General features: G+C 40.8%; 1 protein-coding gene across 1 annotated transcript in view; it reads right to left on the bottom strand.

Moving 5' to 3' along the window:
• Positions 1-448: 448 nt before the first annotated feature.
• SEL1L2 (SEL1L2 adaptor subunit of ERAD E3 ligase) overlaps positions 449-21,484 on the bottom strand; it is a 114,444-nt gene continuing 93,408 nt past the window's right edge. Inside the window, exons 13-20 of the mRNA XM_044263471.1 lie at positions 20,200-20,262; positions 19,331-19,418; positions 16,622-16,770; positions 15,323-15,488; positions 15,140-15,214; positions 9,616-9,788; positions 785-913; positions 449-649 (exon numbers count right to left, since the gene is read on the bottom strand). Coding sequence (XP_044119406.1) covers positions 530-649; positions 785-913; positions 9,616-9,788; positions 15,140-15,214; positions 15,323-15,488; positions 16,622-16,770; positions 19,331-19,418; positions 20,200-20,262 — 963 coding nt within the window. The 3' untranslated portion in view covers positions 449-529. The remainder of the gene's footprint in view (positions 650-784; positions 914-9,615; positions 9,789-15,139; positions 15,215-15,322; positions 15,489-16,621; positions 16,771-19,330; positions 19,419-20,199; positions 20,263-21,484) is intronic.

Raw genomic sequence — 21,484 nt, forward strand, 5'->3', positions numbered from 1 at the left:
GCCACAAGGAAATTTCGCTCATCAGAACTACAATGTGGTTCACAGGATCATTCTTGCAAGATGAAGGGTCTATTTGTAAGTCTCTTTATCAGATTCTGAGGGATCTGTGTTCCTGCCTCCCAAAACTCCCCGTCCTCCCTATTTCTGTATGTATGAAGGAGCCGAGAAGCCCAGTTGTCCTCTTAAGAGACGAAAGGCTGTTACCACAGCCTTTATCCTAACTAAGATGGCCTAGTTAAGGGGTGGCCTTTATCCTAACTAGGGACTGGATCACCAAGACAACAAGTTTATAAGGAAACCTCTGGTGACCAGTCTCCAGCACCTCACTCCACCACAAGTGGTCACCCCACCTAAGTAGGAAGTCTGAAATGGTTTCTCAAGCCAGGTCCTAAGTTTTGTCCCTTTTCTATCATAGACTTGTGTGGGAAATCTGCAGCAGACTCCTGAGTTTGAGGAGGAAATTCTTTATTTAGCGAGGATAACTTGAAGTAAACTGTTCCCGTGAGCAGGTTTTCCTATGGTCCAGACCCTACCCGTAGCGATTTCTAAGCAAGAAGACCAGCACAGCAACAATTAGGCCAATGACCAATAAATCCCAGTATGGTCCAAGGGTGTTGTCCAATTTCATCCATTTCCATCTCATTGTAAACTGCTGGGAGAGACATTAGGTCAAAAAAATCCAAGCCTCCCACTCGATCCAGAGCCATCATCTCCTCCCATCCCACCATCCAAAAGTTCCTTATTGTTGTTTTCAGAGATTTGGGACCTATTGATACAAACTTACATTAAAAAACAGGATATCTTGGAGCAAATGCATGGTTTCCAGTTTCATGAGAGCAAAGAAAACAGGTATGTGAGCATCCGGACTCGTTTGAGCAGCCATATCATATAATCTCCTGGCCAAGTGAATGTCCTAGAAATAGAAGAACAGCCCCTACTCATTAGGTGCAGATTCTTCAGGGGTAATTCAATGAAAGTCACGGTTTGAAATATCACTATTTATCTTTGGTAGGCCCCCTCCATCCCCACCAAGTTCATGCCCTAACCCTTGGAACCTACGAATATGTTGTGTTACATGGCAAAGGGGACTTTGAAAATGTCATTAAGGTTACAGACCTTAAGATAGAGAGATGATCCTGGATTACCTGCACAGACTTCATAGAATCTCATGAGCCCATAAACATGGTTTTCTCATGGCTGAGCACAGAAGAAAAAGTCAGATATGGCAGAAGGCTTTGGAAGGGCTCCACGCACCATGGCTGGAAGGGCCATGTGGGAAGAATGAGAAGGAATGTGGACAGCCAGCAAAGAAATGGGACCGTCTGTCTCATCCAGGCACAGGAAACTAAATATGCCCAGCAACTCAGGGAAGCCTGGAAGTGATTCTTCCCCGAAGTTCCCAGGAAAGATCACAGATTGATTTTAGCCTGTGAGGCCCTGCGCAGAGTTCCGGTCAAGCTCACCCAGACTTTTGACCCACAGAAACTGTGAGATACTAAATGTAAGCCGTCTTAAGGCACTGCATTTGTGGTAATCTGTTACAATAGCCATAGGAAACTAACACAAAAAGCTTTCTTGGATACTGCTAGATCAGACCTTAGATATGATTCCTGTTAAAGAGGCAGAACCCTAGATGCCAACAGTACAGCTACCCAAACAAATAACAATACAGATGCTAACAAGCATATAACATTCCTAATTTTCTTCATAGTATTTATCAGACCTGAAGTTCCAGAATTTGTTTCTTCATTTGTCCTTGTCCTCAAGGACCTGGACAACCTGTTATCCCCTCAATTCCTTGTGCTTAGTGAAATGCTGAGTACATAGTTGGTCTCTGATAATACTTACAGAATGAATGCATAATCTATTTAGTTCTCAGGCTGGGATTTGATTCCTCAAATGACATACTATATTTCTAGGGACTTTTTTCTCTACTAAATTAAGCCAAGGAAGATAAAAAAATTGTTTTTCTTCGATTTTCACCTACTTACGACTTGTTTTTATTTCTTTGCTTTATATTTGCTTGTTCTCCCAAACAAAGTAATGAAAAGGCTAAATAGAGTTTCTTTTAAAGGTTGAAGGGCCTTGGGCCAATACCAGAATTGTACTTAGCTGGGTGCTTTCGGATTATTTTCCAATGGATTGGAAGAGAGATTTTTCACAGACCATGGTTATCCTGTATCTCTGTCTTCTCCATCTCACAAACTTCCATTACACGGAGTGCAATAGTTGCGAATCCCTGTGGCCCTGCTAAACCCACTTTTTCTGTGTTATTCTCTCTTAGTTGTGCTCTGCTTATCATTTTAAAAATTTTTTTCCAAAGCTTTGCGGTCTCATAAATTGATTTGTTGGAGAAAGAGGAATGTTCTTGCTTAAAAATTTAAAATGCGGGAGACTGTTCTGAACAAACCTTCCTGACAACAGAGAAGATGGATGCCGTAAAAACTCTGATTTGTGTCTCTAATTCCAACAAATTCAGTGGGGGTTCATTTGAAAGCACCCTGCAGATTATAATGGCTATGTCACCCCCACACATGAAAGGCATATTGACTTTAATAGGGCATTCAGGGAAGAGCAGCCTTTGCCAATCTCTCAGGCATTCATTCTCATATGAAGCAGGCAATAGTTATTAATTTATTTCTTGAGGCACAAGCATCACAATCAGTTGCTTAGTTTATAATAAAAACTAGCAAGAAGTATCATTAAAGAGGGATGAGCTCACTCCTTGCCCCAGGGGCCTCACAATTCTCAGTGGGGGTGGGGTCCGACAAGAAAGTTGTTCTTTAAAATTTCCGGAGAAATTCCTGAACCCACTGGCTAATTAGGGCTACCCATATACAAGAAAATTTTATTAGTAGGCTCTAGAAAAGAGCCTTTGTTCTTTGATCCTTACTTAGAAAAAGAAATCCAAGTCTTTCAAACAAAAAATTTCCTTTCAAAAGTGTTTTGATGATGGCCAAGTTTCATTAAATAAATCAATTGCACACTCAATCCACTCATATTTAACCTTCCTGTGGTACATTTGAGCTTAGTTTGCTTTAAATTCACCGACTGAGGAGATGATGTAAAGGGATCTGCAGACTCTTCTTAAATAATGTTTCCAACTAAAATATCAGCTGTGCCAAAGTACTGCCCAATGTTCACACGTTCAAAATAGCTTCTTATAATTCAAAAATACAGAATTCTCCAGAAATTCTCTGGTTTATGAAAATTGTTTAATTACATGATGTGGGAGTTCTCCAGCCCTGAATCTTTGGGTGTCATCAGAAACTTTTTATATGGGGACAGAGGTCATTTTTAAAATAATTTAACCTTGTTTTCTTACTATAAATATACCATATTCTAATTGGAGAAAATTTTGAAAACATAGAGCTGAACAATTATTAAAAGCCCACCTACAATTTCACTCTACAGAGATAAGTACTGATCATATTTTATACACAACCTTCCAGCATTCCAGCGTTTTTATATATATTCATATACACATACTTTTAACTTGGGAATTTTTCACTTTGCCTAATATTTTGTCTTTTGCTTTCTTAACAATGTATTTCAAACAACATACCATGTCCTCAGATATTCCTTCAGTCTATAATATTTTTATTTTTAATAGTTGCACAGTATTTCATAACAAAGGCTAATTCTTTTTTTTTTTTTAAAGATTTTTATTTATTTATTTGACAGATAGAGATCACAAGTAGGCAGAGAGGCAGGCAGAGAGAGAGAGAGAGGAGAAAACAGGCTCCTTGCTGAGCAGAGAGCCTGATGTGGGGCTCAATCCCAGGACCCTGGGATCATGATCTGAGCCAAAGGCAGAGGCTTTAACCCGCTTAGCCACCCAGGCGTCCCACAAAGGCTAATTCTTATTAAATACTTGTACTCTGTGCCAGTCACCACTGTCATTTATTTAAACCTCATGACAATTATATAGGACAGATGATACAGATAGGATACTGTAAATATGAAGAAACTGAGGCACAGAGAGTTTAAGTCACTTACTTAAGTTCTTGGGACTTGTGAGTAGCAGAGCTGAGATTCAAATCCAATATTCTCCTTCTAGCCTGCTCACTTAGCCACAGGGCCATAGAATACAGAATGCAATGGTATACTACCACATGATGACTTACAGAACATGCCTTCTATTTTGGAGCAGTTTGTTTATTTGTAGGGTTTTTCTTTTTTTTTTTTTTAAGATTTTTAAAATTTATTTATTGGACAGAGAGAGATCACAAGTAGGCAGAGCAGCAGGCATAGACAGCAGGGGAAGCAGGCTCCCCGCTGAGCAGAGAGCCCAGTGCAGGGCTCTATTCCAGGACCTTGAGATCACGACCTCAGGCAGAGGATTAACCCACTGAGCCACCCAGGTGCCCGTGCTTGCAGGGTTTTTGTCTGTAATAAATAAGTTATCTACATACAGTTTTTTTGTTTTGCACATTTCTAATTATTAGGTGATAAGGCATTTATTTCAAGAGAAGTCATGGCCATTTCTAAGCAGTGTGTGTTCTTTTCTGTCATATTTCTGAGAAGGCCATTTTAAATATCTAACTTGAACTTGTCCTTTCCAGAAAATAATTCTATTCTGGTGTTTAAAGCTTCAGCTCTAACACTCCTTAAGTGGTCAGACCAGACAAATGAGAAATGAAAATGCTTCATGCCATAATTACTTTTATTTGTGACAGGTCTATTTATAATTTATTCAATGAATGCGGTTTTGTTTTCCCTGTAGGATCCCGAAAACGTGTTATCTTGTAGGTCTAACTATACATGCTGGAAACTCATCTCCAAAGGCTATTCTTCCCCCCTTTTGTCTTACTTTATGAAAGATTTCTTAGTCTTTATCTTAAAATATACATGCTTTCTTCCATTAAAAAAACTGTCATGTGTTCTTTATACTTCATGGTATAAAATAATTTTAGAACAGACTCGGCAGCACTGATCTGTCCACCGGAATTCATTGTTCCCTCGTTCACATTTTCACAGCACTTTACTTGTGTGGGTATGCTCTAGTGCCATTTTAGGCTTTCACTATAGCTGCAGACTGTCTCTTCCATAGTAGACTACGAGCTCTTTGAAGGTTGTCTTATTCTTGTATCCCTAGAACAAAGCACAGTGCTTTCTGGCACAAAACAAGCACTTGATAAATTTTTGAGTGAATGAAGAAGAGCCAGGCAGAGTACCATGGCAGTTTAGAAGCAGATGCAGATATCTTTCATATCACTGGAGAGTTTATGGAGGAGATCATAGGGGAACTACCTTTGAAAGACACAGAGAGGGGTCTTCAATGGTCAAAACTATAGGAGAAGATATTCCAGAAAATGGGCTGATATGACTAAAGGTCAGGAGGGTTTAGTTCAAGGTCTCTGGTTGGGGTGGGCAAGGCAGGGAAGGAAAAGTAGTCTAGAATATAAGGAAGTAAGTAGGTTAGGTCAAGGAGGGTTTTGAATGCCAGAATAAGAAGTTCAGACTTCGTTAGGGAGTACAAAGTTAATAAGATGCTTTTAGTTTTGTGTTTGCTTGCATTTTTTTGTGTAAATGCATAATTTTGGAAAGAGTGAGGGGGAGGAGTAACATTACCACATATGTATTTTATCAAAAATAAACTGATAGTGCTTTGTTAGATGGATTATATATTAATTAAAGTAACTATAACAAGTAAATCCATCTATAACAAGTAAATCCCCAAATTTCAACATAGGTATTCCCAGCTGGAGATGAGTTTTCTTTACATGGTAACTGAGGGACCCAAGCTCCTTCCATCATTTGGTTCTGCCATCCCTTTGAGCCTCTAAGTGTTCTGCATTCAAGAAGGGCAAAGAGAGAAAGGAGAAGCTTCTTAGCTGCTTTAGCCTAGAAATGACACCCTTCACTTTTACTTCCATTCCTTTGGTAAGAACTACTCATGTGGATGAAGGGGAGCTGGGAAATGTAGTCTCTCACTAAGAGACACATCTCAGCAACAAGTCCTCTCTGTGAACTGGGGATTAAAATCTTTGACAGAGGGACGCCTGGGTGGCGCAGTTGGTTGGACGACTGCCTTCGGCTCAGGGCGTGATCCTGGAGTCCCGGGATCAAGTCCCACATCAGGCTCCCAGCTCCACGGGGAGTCTGCTTCGCTCTCTGACCTTCTCACCTCTCATGCTCTCTCTCACTGTCTCTCTCTCTCAAATAAATAAATAAAATCTTTAAAAAAAAAAAAAAATCTTTGACAGACATGGCTTTCTCTGCTGTAGATTTAAAGAAAGAACACCAGAATGGGAAACCACTGAGAAGCCTTTACAATAAGCCTACATGAGTAGAAACTCTGGCCTGAGCCAGGAAACAGACAGAAGGAATGGGCAGGGGGGGATGGGCAACATGTTTTGTTCATGGTTAAATTTCTGAAGTACTTCTGAATCAAGTGTAAATTGAGATAGAGTTTTGTAACAACTTGTGAGCTTAGTGCTTATATTTCTACATTAGTTCAGTTCCTCTCCCAGTTTTTCCTCAGGCATTATTTTGTATTCCCAAAACAATGATGCAGTCAGTCTTGGCCCACAGTTTAAGTCAAGGAGCTCATTGAGCTTAATTCAAAGTCATAAATTGGGGATTAAGATGCTTCTCAGTGAAGCTATCAGGGTAAATCACCTACATCACCCTTGTCCCAATGTCCTTTCCTAAAGACAGATGAGGACAACGACGACCCACATTTTTCTATTGATTTACCAAGGGTTGAAGTAGACTTCACTTCCTTCTCCCAGAGGGCTTTATGTTTACAAAGCCTTTTTCGATACTCAGAGAAATCCTGGTAATGATATTATTATCTTTCCCACTGGTTTGCATGAGGATTAACTAATAAAGAGAATTGTGAAGTGCCCTGCCAAAGAAATGCTTAATTACTTGATGGCTTAAATGCTGTGGAAGTCTGTTCTCCTAATTGCTTTGCTTTCATTAACCATCGCTGGAACAAGATTTCGGCTTTTAATTATCAGCATATTCATTTTAAAGATTAGAAAACATGGTATCTTCTTCTTAATTTGACTATGAGACAGCAAGATTAATAAACCAGGCCCCTGGGTACTTGGTTATTATTTTTCTAATTGTGAAACCAAAGAAATTAATGAGGACAAAGAGCAATGACTCCTCATTAACTAAATCTAAAATTCCCACATCTGGGTATGAATACAGCCCTGTTTGTTTTTGTTTTTGCATGTAGAGACTTTTTATAGGAAAAAATACACCCGTAATAACTGTGAGACACTGATCAGTGGGACCTGGATGGGCAAGAACAGAAATGTGGCCAGAGAGAAATTTCCAAGATTTTCCAAGTGTATGAAATGTATGTTTTGACAACTGCTATTTGACATTGTGAAGAAAGAGCCTGGGAGAGAGGTTAGCGGTGACTCCAAGGAGGAAAACCAGGTCCTCTGACACAGTGGGCCATCTGGGCTCCCATAGACAGTGTTCTTTCTTCACAGTTGGCCCTGTATCCTCCCTGCCCCCAGAGTCTTAAGGCAAACTGGCCTCACAGAGTCTTAAGGCAAACTGGCCTCACTATGGTGAGGATAAGGCTGTCACAGGCACCTGCTCCTTGAATCACATAGGACAGGTAAGCTAATTTGAATTTAACCCATAGAGTGGGGTCACTTTATCCATGATACACACACCAGTGCTCTTGTCACCATTATTGTTACATTTTGCATGAGGAATTGTGAATAAAAGCTTTAATCTTACGGAAACTTTACTTAGCAGTCACTCAAATTCTCTTCTGATCTAAATACAAGTCATTCCACACAAGGATGACAGAGCCCCTTCACAAAGGCTTATTGTTTTATTTCTAAACCTGGGGAGGGGAGGTATCATTTTTCTGTTTTACAGCTGTGGAGAATCCTTGGAAGGGAGTGGGGTGTGGCTAAATGACATCCAAAGAAATCTTCTGATTTAGCTATTTGATCCCATTTTATAAACACAGGAAGCCTGTACATGCTAAGAATGGGGAAAACAGACTGGATTTGGATTTGACAGTCTTTCCACAGCTTAGGGTTCTGGGGATGATGAAAAGTGATCAGCCAAAAGGCAGACCACAGGAAGAGCTCAGAAAGGCAGGAATCTGAATTGTTAGTGCCTGAATATGAAGCCCTTGGTTGTTTCAGGGTCTGCCATTAGCAGTCAAATAAGAAATTCCCCATCAATAACACTCAACTACTAATACAACTGGAAGAAAGAAGAAAGCATAGAAAAGCAGATAACCCTCTCATTATTTAGCTCTTAAAATGAAGTCAGAGGGTTGTGGGGGGACGGGAGGGGGAGGCGGGGGGTGCAGGGAGAGGGTGGTTGGGTTATGGACATTGGGGAAGGTATGTGCTATGGTGAGTGCTATGAGGTGTGTAAATCTGGTGATTCACAGACCTGCACCCCTGGGGCTAATAACACATTACATGTTAATAAAAAATAAAAAGTTTTAAAAAATGCAGTCAGGAGTATAAACATTAATATGAAATATATACTTGCGCACTAAGAAAGACTCGAGGCAGGGCTCACTGTTTACCCTAAAAAACATGGGGTCAGACAGACCTGGGTTCAAATTCTGACTCCACCACCAGTGAGTTCTGCAAAGTTGGCCATGTGTGTTAACCTCTCTACACTCTTGGTTTCCTGATGCATACACTGAGGACAATGATAGAGCTTATCTCATTGAGTGATTGTGTGATTTAAATAGCATAGTATAGGGGTGTTTGGGTGGCTCTGATGGTTGAGTGTTTGCCTTTGGCTTAGGTCACCATCTCCAGGTCCTGGGATCAAACCCCGTGTCGGGCTCCCAGCTCAGTGGGTATCTGCTTCTTCATCTTTCTCTGCCTACCCCCACACCCTCCCTCCACTTATGCTCTTTCTGTCTCTCTCTCTCAAATGAATAAACAAAGTCTTTTTAAAATAAATAAATAAATGGCATAGTGTATATAACACATCAAATATCTGGCTATTACTATCATTATTGATATTCAATACACCTTTCTCACTGTACCAGAACCCAATGCCATCTTCGCCTTAATTACACTTACTAAGGGATTCTCCCAATATCTCCTCGTCGTGTTAGCTCTCTTTCTGAATAAATATATATGCCTTATCTTCTCAAGTAAAGTACAGTCTTTGAAGGATGGAGATCTATTTTCTTAGGATACTCTAGAGTGCTCAGCACGGTGTCAGCTACATAGTGGGTGATTTATAAGACATTTCTGGATTAATGTCCCCTTGGTATCCAGCTCTGACCTCATTCTCACTTTCTCCTTGTTTACTGAGAGCTTGAGTGTCAATGGAAATTTTAACAGAGAAAGGCCTGGAGGTGGAAGGGAGTGGGGGAGGGCCCACTACTATTGCTGGAAAAACTTGCAGTTATGAATCTAATTAGCCTAGACTAGATTTATCTCAACTCATTAGTTATGTCTTTGGGCATAAATGGAGAAAATAATTTCCTTCTCATAGGGTTCACGTTAGGGTAAGTATTATGTGTTGTCACAGGGGGAGGGACTCAGCAAATGTCTTTTTCTTCCTTCTTCTACACTGATGACGTCAATGAAATTAAAAACATTTACACTTTTTTTCCTTCCCACACAGCTGTCATTACTAGGTTTGGATTATTACCTTTGCGATACCTAAACCGTGTTCGTACATATAGGCCAGATTGAACATGGCTTGTGCGCTGTGGTACTTGTCCGCTGCAATGCTGTAATGTGTGGCTGCTGTCTGATAGTCTTTCTTAGTCCCGTAGCCATAGTAGTGGTAATCTCCGATTTTGACTCTAGCGAATGCATTGCCTGACAGAAATGTTAGAAAGAGAAGAAAAAGAACGCCAATGATTCATGTACAGTTCTGAGTAACTCAACCTAATGGTAATATACATTAAAAAGAAAAACAAAACACTCAGGGTCTTAGAATCAAGATTAGATATAACTTCTGGAATATAGAACATAAGACTCATCTGTAGCAGTCTTCATTGCAGGACCACTCCCACGGTATAGCACGAATGTTCTCAAAGAAAAAAAAAATTAGGAGTTCTACCTTTTAAATTCTTTTTTGAAGATAGGTCAACTCTTGGGAAACTAGATCCCACCTCTCTGGTTCTCAAACTTCACCCCTGAAGGTCTACTCTCCTGCATCATCCAAGTCTCTTTCTTTCCTAGACCAGTCCCGTCAGTCATTTAAACACACTTTGGTATCTTCTGTCAACAAAAACACACCCTCTCTTTATCTCATGGTGTGTCCTTCTAACTACTCCCCATTTCTCTGTTCCCTTCACACTCAGTCTTTTCCCAAGTGTGTTCTATATTGATTGTCTCCAAAGCTTGCACTCTTCAACCCTCTCCAATCTGGCTTCTGCCCCTCTCCGTGAAACTGCTTCTTTCAGGGTGGTTGATAACCTCCATGGCAGGTGAACCCACCAGTCACTTCTCTGTCCTCATCTTACTGGACCTCTAAGCAGCGCTGGAGTCATTGGACCTATATGCCCATCCACTTTCCTCTCTTGACACTAGTGACCTTGCACCTTCTTGATTTCCCTCTGCCTAATAGACCTCTGCTTTCCAAACTCTTGCCCCAGTCCTCCTCTACCCAGCTTGTAAATGTTGGAACATCAAGTGTTTATTAGTTGACTCCTTTTTTCCTTTTCTTCTCTTCATTTGTTTCTCTTCTCTCTCCTCTCCTCCCCTCCTCTCTCTACCGCTCTCCTTTATCTCTTTTTCTAGGTGATATAGATTAGTTCCATGCCAATCTTGACGTTCACTCTTCCTGAATTTTATCTACAGTCCTGTCCCTAAACCCCAGCTCCTCTAATCTCTTTGACTTCTCTACTTGGATCTCAAAGCATGCAATTCCTAACACCCTGCTACCTACCTCACGCAAACCAAATCAAACCAAATCATCAGCTCCTTCCCAATCTCAGTACTAGCACCATTACTCAGGCTATACATGTAAGTAAGATATTTCCCCCTCCTTTTTTTTTTTAAGATTTTATTTATTTATTTATTTGACAGAGAAAGATCACAAGTAGGGAGAGAGGCAGGCAGAAAGAGAGAATGGGAAGCTGGCTCCCCGCTGAGCAGAGAGCCTGATGCAGGGCTCAATCCAAGGACACTCAGATTATAACTTGAGCTGAAGGCAGAGGCTTAACCTACTGAGCCACCCAGCGCCCCTCCCCCTCATTTCTTATTGAATGCTTCAGCAGGTCCTACCTCTAAAACACACCGGTTTGTTGCTGTCTCCTTCACCACCTAGATCAAGCCTAGAGTACTATAATAGCCTCCAAACTGTCATTTTATCTCCACTTTTCATTATATTCTCCATTTAACAGCCAGGATGATTGTCTTTTAAAGATTTATTTATTTTTTTGAGAAAGAGGGAGAGTACTTGCACACGTGCATGCACACACAACTAGAGGGGAGGCGCAGAGGTAGAAAGAGAATCTCCAGCAGACTCCCCACTGAGCGCAGAGCACCAAGCAGGCCTGAGATCACGACCTGAGTTGAAATCAAGAGTGGGTCGTGCAACTGACTGAGCTGCCCAGGAGCACCCCCAGGATGACTTAAAAAAAAAAAATGTAGAGTCAAATCCTTTTATTTCTCTATTAGCCCTAAAGTGCTTCACTTTGCACTTGGAATAATATCCAGATTCCCGACCTGACCTCCCAGTCATGCTTCATCTGCCTTCTGCCTCCCTGACTAGCCACATCACATGTCATTTTCTTTTCTTTTCTTTTTCTTTTTTTTTTTTTTTAAAGATTTTATTTATTTATTTGACAGAGAGAGATCACAAGCAGGCAGAAAGGCAGGCAGAGAGAGAGAGAGAGAGGGAAGCAGGCTCCCTGCCAAGCAGAGAGCCCGATGCGGGGCTCGATTCCAGAGCCCTGAGATCATGACCTGAGCCGAAGGCAGCGGCTTAACCCACTGAGCCACCCAGGCGCCCCCACATGTCATTTTCTTAATAGGCTCTCACTTTCTTAATAATCCGTAATACTCTTTCAACACACCAAGCTCATTCTTGCCTCAGGACCTCTGCACTGAGATTCTTCATGTCCCTCTGCCCGTCATGTTTGGACTTCCTCTGACCCTTCATGTCGCTGATTTCTCATTATTGGGGTCCCACTGCAAATGTCACTTCTCTCCTACAGGCCTTGTCTGACTGCCGTGTCTAAAGTGTCCTCTCACCACCCCCCCCCAGGAGTTACCTATCTCTCCTCCGTGTTCTCTTTCCTTTACAGCACATATCACTGTTATCTTATTTGTTTATTGTCTCTGTCTCATGGTTTTATTTTTCTCTCTCTTAGGAGGACAAAAACTTTGATGTTCTTGATCACTGATATCATCCCAGACCTAAAATGGTACTTGACAAACACTTATGGAATGAATGGACAGACCTGGTAGAAAACTCTTCAGAAAATGCTTTTCCCAAACATTAAATAATTTAGGATCTTATTTTCCAACAAATTTGGAAATATTCAGGAGTAGAAAAAAGTTCATTTGACTTTTTAAGACATGAGACTTCAATCTTTCAAAGGCCACTTAGGGTGGCTTTGGGGTCCATGTTTCCATTCATTGGGAAAATGTTAACTGAAAAGATGAGGGAATTCTGGATCTCTAAATCTATCTAGGACATCTGTCTCAGGTGTGGCTAACCCCTCTAGCACAGTCTAGACTTACTCGGAAAAGGAGGAAAGTGCTCTGTGTACTATGGTCTGAGGTATATAATTGAGGGCTATAGGACTCCTTCCACCCAGAATTTTCCCTATATTTGGCTTACTGCAATGCCTAAAATCCTTTGGAATTGATTCCTTGGGGTTCAAGGAATTCCTTGGGGTTCCTTCCTGAAGTTATTTTAATCTTCTAGAATCCTCTATTAAAGTGTAATACCATGAGCCATTGTTAGCCTTCTTTTTTTTTTTTTTAAGATTTTATTCATTTATTTGACAGACAGAGATCACAAGTAGGCAGAGAGGCAGGCAGAGAGAGAGGAGGAAGCAGGCTCCCCGCTAAGCAGGGAGCCTGATGCAGGACTCGATCCCAGGACCCCGAGATCATGATCTGAGCCAAAGGCAGAGGCTTAACCCACTGAGCCACCCAGGCGCCCCTATTGTTAGCCTTCTTAAGTAAGGGTATCATCATAAAATTCGTAAGCTGCTGAAGACATTGGTTAACAGGGTTACTTCCCAGAAGTAAAAAAAAAAAAAAAAAAGGTTCAGGTAACTGGGGACAAGTCCTTATGGCACTGCTACCCAAGAGAGGGGCCTGGATAGACCTGGAGAGGCAAAAGAGCCTTAAAGCCTTAATGAGAAACCCACTCCATTTCTCATTTTGCCCAAAGGTGCCCTCCATTAACCCTAAGATTCTTCCTGGGCAATAACCACAAAAGGACAGGCCTTCTATGCATTTTCAAGCTTTATAAGCAGTAAGCAGGACCTCTGAAATCCCTGAGCAGGAAGGCAGTGAACAAGCAGGTTTTCCAGAGAAGTCAGCTCCACCATAATTAAGGGGCTGACTAGGGACATATGGTGACCATGGCAGGTTCTCAGGGGGTCCCTTGACAGTGGGAGGGATTCTCCCCTTGAATTTCACAGTCACAGCGTGGGGACTGAGTCCTGACTGAGTCAGCACTCTCCTCACACACAGCCACTGCGGAAAGAAGCACCACCAGCGCTGAAGTAGCTGTGTTCATTATTATGTCTCCTAACCTCGAGTGAGGCACTCAGCAACCTCATCTCCAGGACACTCATGCCTGACCTCTCTTGTGACACGTAATTATTTTTAGCGGCCTGACTTTTTTTTTTTTTTATATTGGTGAATTCTGTTTAATATTAATGTCTTCTCGCTTTCAATGCCTCCTTTCCTTGGTGCAATGTCCACACATTTCCTGGCTTGGAATAATCCTGTATTTGTTGCAATTGAGCTGATTTGCCATAGTAGAGAGATTGGTATTGTTTTCCTATACCAAACAAGGTCTTTATTGCATTTTAGAAAACACATGCTTTTCTTCTTTCGGGAACTTCTTGCTAAAATTGCATGGCTGGCTTGCTGCTCTGTCCCTGGCTCAGTGGGATCTGCAAAGGCACCCCTATGACTTTCCCCCCTCGGCTTCATATAGTGTCAGCTGAGAATCATTTTTATCCCATTCACTTCTTATGGAAAAGAGACAATTCAACCTCACCATGGGACAATTTTTGAGAAACTTAATCAGAAATAAAATTGCTCTTTTACTGCATGAAAGCTCCTCACATATCTAAATCTTGATTGTGAGAGCTTTGCAGCATCTGTTTGCTTTTACTAATGCCACCTGCCAATGTTTTCACTCCAGTGTTACTGTATATTCTTCATCACTGTGAACCCTGCAAGCTGGGTACAGGAACCCCAGGAATAGGGAGAGGATCTTGATATTTGACTTTGGGTTTTGTTCTGTTTCGTTTTCTGATGCTAACCTGTTAATAGTTACAATAAAGATCTGAAGTTTGTAGTAATCATCCATGTGGTATTTTAAAAGAGCAATCAAATGAGTCTTAGATCCATAAGCAATTTTGCCTATAAATTCATTAAGACATAGGTCACTTCTCTGATAAGTTCAGAAACAAACAAACAAACACCCAAACTCAGCAAATGAGTGAACTGAAGTCAGAACAAGAAAACTGGTTTCCTGAGTCAAAACTGCGGGGGGGTGGGGGTGGGAGGTTGGGGTACCAGGTGGTGGGTATTATAGAGGGCACGGCTTGCATGGAGCACTGGGTGTGGTGAAAAAATAATGAAAAATGTTTTTCTGAAAATAAATAAATTGAAAAAAAAATTAAGGCATAGTAAAACTTAAGAATTCCTAAAATAAATTTCTCCTAATTTCCAGCACTGAAAAAAAAAAAAACAAAAAAAAACCTGTCTTGTTTCAAACAACTACTCTGGTGCCTATGGTTTACCAAACCAGGGACCTTGAGCATAACAAAGAAACAAAGAAAAGAAATTCCTGGAAATGACCCCTTATCAAAGGCTGACCCTAAAGGCGGGTACCTCGGGAAAGACCACCTGATTGATAGCCTGCAGCTTTCTGCTTAGACACCCAAGAGCTCAGCTGTAGCAAACTGATGACTGATAGTGGACAGGGACTAGGCGTGTGCTCATTTTTAATCTAGGATCTGTACCTTGAATGGCAGCTCGATTCCATAGGAGAAGTGCCATTGGATACATCTTCTCTTTTTCAAGAATCTTAGCCTTTTCTAAAAAAAGAGAGACATTTCATTAGGAAGGCTTAAAATACCCGTGTAGTAAAGTCATTTATGCATATGTATGATTGGGGAATTGCAGAGAATTTTAACTTATCTTACTAGATTCCAAAATGAATGCTGAATTGCTTTGAGCTACTTCATACCCCATTTCTGCAAGTAGTGCATACTGAACAAGAGAAGAATCTATGTCACCATCCTTATAGGCAAAGTATGCTGTCAGGAATTTCTCAGCCCAGTGGCCTAGTTCGCAGACACCTTTATAAAGCTGTACGTGGAGAAAGAAATCAAGCACACAAGTTAGCCTATATGCTTCGGCCCAGGCAAACGATAAATGAAGTGAATCTTTGGCTTCTCCTGGCTGGTCAGGCAAGGATTTCAGGTCTAAAGTATGGCTTTTGAAAATTATTTAGGGCAAAGAGATAATACCTCTCATAGGCACAAAGATTATAAGTGTAAATTTTTTGGTCTTGAGCTGAAACTTCCTGAGGCTTATTTTAAATTTACGTAATAAACTCTCCTGACTTAAGGCTATTTGGCAGGACAGAATGTTTTGACTTCTGTTTTTTAAAAAAAAGGACTGTTCTGGGTACTGCTGCTCTGCAAGTGTGAGTTATAAGGCCACAGCGGATGTGGAAAGGAGAGAATGAAGGGAAGACAGTGCCTAAGGGTGTAGGTGACATAACTGTGAGGGAGGTGTGCAGAGCTCTGTGGGGACAAGCGTCAACTTAGCTGAATAGCCCTTATGTAACCAAAAGAGGTTAGCCATACATAATTCATTAGGAAGTTGGCAAAGGAGCAAATCTAAAGATAGATTATTAGCTGGCAGCCTTTGAAATGAGTTTCAGAGGGGCCAGATTGCAACATGGAGGTATTTATTTTGGTTCAGCGGAAGTGTTTAATAAATCAATGAAGGGCATTAAGGTCCTAAAAGCTTTCTTTTGAAAAGCACATCACTGGCTCAGGCTGAAAGGATTCACTTTTCCAGTTGTCATCCAAATCCTCAAAAACTTAAGGACCTTGCTTTCTGGGAAGAAGTGGGCTACAGTTTCTAAGCTAAACGAAGCCTTTCATTTCCCAAGTCACAACTCCCAGTCCCACTTAGAAGGGCCAAATTGCCCTGGCCATTTGAATGAAGGCTGAGGCAGAGCTCCTTAACTGAATTCTGAGATGGGCTTTAAACCTGATGAAAAGACAAAAGCAAGAGAGGAGGGATCATTTCTCCTCTTCCGGTCCCAGCCCACGTTACATCACAGCTTTTCTGCCTGGCCAATACCCGTGTTCACACTCTCAACAGGAAGACATAGTAACTATAAAATCAAAGGCACCAACAACGGAAGGACAGTATCACCTCCTCCCTGTGATAAATGAAAAACGCTTTAAACACATGCCATTATTTACCTCCACAGCAGTTCTGCACGACCTTAACACTCCCGTTCCTGTCGCGTACATCTCGGCCAGGTAATAAATGGCGAGGGGCTGCCCACTCTGAGATGCCAAGTAAAAATATTTGAAGGCAAGTTTATAATCCTTCCATACTCCAGAGCCAGCTGAAAATTAAAATTGTTTTGAGCCACCCCTTGTTTGTTTTATTTATTATTATTATCTTTTTTTTGGCGTTATAATCTATGGGTATAATGGTCACATGATGCCTATTATTTTAAATAGAATGAGAAAAGCCAACCAAAAGTCAAGCTGTTATGATCCACTATGTGGAGGGGAAAGAAGTTAAATTTGCTTATAAGTAAGAATGTGGAAATTTATGTTCTTGACCCATTCAGAGACCTGAAGAAGAAAGACTCTTAATTAAGTCTCATGAGAATATCTCCTCAATTCGGCATACCTAAAGTTAGTGAAAAGGAGACCAAGAGGTGGTCTCTGAGGACCGAGGACATCAGGATGTGGCTCACCATTCTTGTCTTTCCACATCAGGAGACCAGTAGAGCTTCTCCCAGTCATAACTACAGAGTTTGAAGCAGGTGAATCCCAGTTCCAGGAGGCCCTGCTCAGACTGAACTCATACTTGGAGCAAGGAGAAGCATTTAGGGCTAGGGTGGAAAATCAGCATGCTCTTAGCAGCTTGTCCTGGCTCTCTCATTACCCTTTGTGAGCTGGGCACCCTCTAGGAACTTCATTTGTAAAAGGAGAGGCTTTCACTAGATGGTCCTTAACTTGTCTTCCAGCTCTCAACATTTCATAACTTTTAGAAGCAGTGCCACTAAGAGCAAAGACTCTGGAGGCAAATCACTTGGGTTTGAATGCCAGCTCCACTAACCATGTGATCTTGGGCAAGCTGTTGGACCTGTGATGTGCCTCAGTTTGCTCATCTATAAACTGTAGGATACCCCCTAGACATGTTGAGAGGACCAAATGAGTAGACACACATAAAGACTTAATAAATATTAGCCATTGCTATTACTCTTATTCTAGAAGGTGGAGAGAATCTGGGAGATCCTGGGCCTGGGACCTGGAATGAACTAGAAGAACAAGGCCATTTTGGCAACCATCCAAAATAATATAAAACAGGCCATCATCCTGGGCTACTGTGGAAAATGCCTGCTGATGATGCAAACTCCTGCTGCCCTAGCCCTGCCTCTGAAATGAAGGACTTAGTGGAGATACTCGGGTATGTTCAGATCTCTTGGTACTCATTTTGGGCACTCCCTCTCTCAATCCCCACAGAGTATTACAAACTTTCATGGCTTTCTGAGACCTCCTACCCCAATCACTTTACCTTTGTTCTCAGAAGAGAACTTGGTGGTGCCTAGTTCATGGAGGAAATTCTCTTTTTTAAAAAATATTTTATTTATTTATTTGTGTGTGAGAGAGAAGGAGAGTAAGCATGAGCAGGGAGGAGGGGCAGAGGGAGAGGGAGAGGAAGAAGCAGACTCCTGGCTGAGCAGGGAGCCTCATGTGGGCCTTGATCCCAGGACTCTGGGATCATGACCTAAGCCAAAGTCAAACAGATTGAGTCACCCAGGCACCCAAGGAAATTCTTACATTGTCTTTTCTCACTTGCCTCTCTCTCCCTCCCTCCAGATTTATATCTGCATCATCCTTTCCTCCAACTCTCCAATCTTTGAGGGTGAGAAATCCCTCCTCTTTATTGAAACTAAGGAGGCCTCTACTTACCTGGGTGCATTCAGATCCTAATGCCACTCAACTTTTTCTAGAATCTCTTCATCAATTATCACATCACTCCCAAGATACATTAACCATCTCCATTGGCTGGCTCTTTTTCGCCAAAAATTATACCCAGGTCTCTCATCACCTTAAAAAGAACTCCCTCTTGGCTCTTGATCCCCCTCATGCCACTGTTCCATTTCTTTTCTTCCATTTAAAGGCACACAAGTTCCAAGAATATTTTTATCCAACTACTTTTTCACCTTCCATTCATACCTCATTCCATAATATCTGGCTTCTACCCCAACCAGTCCAATGACCACACAAATATTCTCTATATTGAAAAGTCCCATTGATTCTTTGCCTTTTCTTTTCTTTCTTTTCATTTTGTTTTTGTTTTGAAGAAGCAGGCTTCTCATTGCATTTCACAGAGAGGCCCATTCATTTATTCTTTCTTGAAAGTACCATGCTATGGCTTCCTTAAGATCACTTTTCCTTTCTATTCCTCTGACCATGTCCTTTCAGTCTTTTCATGACTATTCTTTCTCTGCCTATCTTTTCAATACAGTACTGAGGACCACCAGATTTCTGACCATGGCTCACTGTTCTTCTCATGCTCTTTCTTTTCTTTTTGCACTCTCAGCTACTTTTAACTAACTCCTCTACGTTGATGCCTCCCAAATCCTCTCTCCAAGTCTGACCCTTCTGGTGAGTTGCATACTTGCTTTTGGGTATGCACATTTGCTATCACAATGCACCTCAAACTCAACCTTTCCAAAAGTGAGTTTCCTCATTATACCTCCTTGCCTCCTCTCTCAATGGGTGTCCTTTCTTTAAGTCTTCAAATGCATCCTCATAATGCTGCCTCAGTATTCTGTCTAAATCAATCACTCCAACAATTTTATCTTTGTAAAAAAAAAAAAAAAGGAGTAGAAATAATAATGCATTTGTCATTCTTGGTACAGCAGCCATATTTGTAGCACTTACAGTAGTACATGAAGCCTAATTGAAACTGTGCATTGGGCCATCCTTTCTCTGCAGCTTTCTGAAAGTATTTAAGTGCTTCAGCATAATTCTGCAAGATAATTACATTCTATTACTCAAAGGTGTATGTATAACTCCATGGTAACAATTACCTTCCACTTAAAAAAAAAAAAAGGATAGGTAGAGCTTTATGTGATTTAGGCTAATTAAAATAGTATCAGAAGTGTTATGCATTTTATTTCATTATTATGTTAGATTCTATTAGGAAATAATTATCTCATTTTCACTGTAAATTATGTCTTTTCCTACCCTGGCAGTAGGTTTTGTTAGATATTGGGGGAGGGTCACTCAAAAGACAGAGGTTACACTAAGAAACTAAAGTTCTCTATCAGAAAAAATCCTCAGAGGTTGTTTGATTTCGAAGGTTACTTAGAATCTATAATTCCAAGATATAATTAGGGTTGTTATTCTTGTCACAAATTTGTTTTATGTCTCTTTTGGCAAATATTCCACTGACTTATTTTCTAAAGTCAAATATGATAGTTTGGCAAACAAGGTATTAGAGACTAATTCCTTTAAGTTAGTCAACGATTATGGGCGCCTGGGTGGCTCAGTGGGTTAAGCCGCTGCCTTTGGCTCAGGTCATGATCTCAGGGTCCTGGGATCAAGTCCCGCATTGGGCTCTCTGCTCAGCAGGGAGCCTGCTTCCCTCTCTCTCTCTCTCTGCCTGCCTCTCCATCTACTTGTGATTTCTCTCTGTCAAATAAATAAATAAAATCTTTAAAAAAAAAAAAAGTTAGTCAACGATTATGAATTTTACCTTATAAATTGCTAGAAATACATTGAAAAGAGAGAGAAATTATTTAACTTACCACAGGAACTCCTTTCCCATAAAAGTAAAGAAGACCGAGCCCATGAAGACCAATTGCATTGCCCTGGAACAGTTTTAAAAATCCAAGTAAAGTCCCAGAACAATTCATGATAAGAAAAATTATGAAAAAAATCACTTCAAATATTTAAAATGTACCCAATAAGGGATTAAATCAAGGCAAGTTAATCAGGCAGTTGGTAAGTTATTCTGTCTCTCTCTAGTTTCTCCTTTCAAACATTCATAACCCTGTTTGACTAGAAAAGAGGAAAACAAAAGTCAACTCTTTTTTCCATTCTTTCATCCTTCATTTATTTTGTGCTTGCTTTGTGTGTGACTCTGTAATAGGTGTTGGACTGGGGTAGAAAGTTGAAAGGTGAAAGTTGAAAGATGAACAATGATCCCTGCCTCAGAGAGTTCACAGGCTTGTGGGCTCCAATCAACTATAGTGCCTCCTAAATAGCCATGTCAAATGTGGTAAGTCCCATAGTAGAATCAGATTCAGAAATGCTGTGGACACCTAGAAGAGGGATACTCAACTGCCTAGATGAGGCTAGGGACTGAGAGGATTGAGTTGTTAAAGGTGGTTGACATTTGAACTTAGCTTTGAAGGATGTGTAGGAGCTTTTCCAGAAGGGAAAAGTCTATCCAGACACTTGTTACCTGCTTTGGTCAAAGGAGGTTGACATAAATGGCCAAATAACATTTTAGAGAGTCTGTGAATTTCAATCATTGGTATATGCTTCTTTATTCAAATTTGACTGCTTATAACATCATCAGTATCTTCTTTTCCACTTGATGCTAAATTAATTACCTTTTTTTTCCTAATTAGTATTCTAAAGAGTCTAAGGAAGGGAGTTTTTAGCATGTTTTAGCATTTAACACATGTTCAAAAATATTGGTATTTAGCATATCAATCCAGGATAAAGAGTGAACCTTAAAAGTGACTTCCTTAACCAGGAAACTCACTTTTCTTTTTGTCTCCCATCATGCATTTCACCCTTTTGTGACTGAATGAGGAGGCACATTTGGCCACTTGGCTGTCATTCAGCAGATTTGTAGGTTTGCTTTACAGACTTACAGCATTTCCTCAGGAACTCAAATTTTGGTTAAAGGTTCTCCAGATTTCTTCTTACCTCCTAGATGGAGTTATTGTGGATGCAACCAGAGTACCTCTCAGTGACACAAGAATAGCACATCACTAGAAAAGGCATAGCTGAAAAATAATTTCAAAACTCCAAAGTTTGAGCTTCTGCATATCAAAGGGCCAGCTATTGTAAGAATTCTTA

Source organism: Neovison vison, chromosome 8, assembly GCF_020171115.1.
Source record: "Neovison vison isolate M4711 chromosome 8, ASM_NN_V1, whole genome shotgun sequence".
Lineage (NCBI taxonomy): Eukaryota > Metazoa > Chordata > Mammalia > Carnivora > Mustelidae > Neogale > Neogale vison.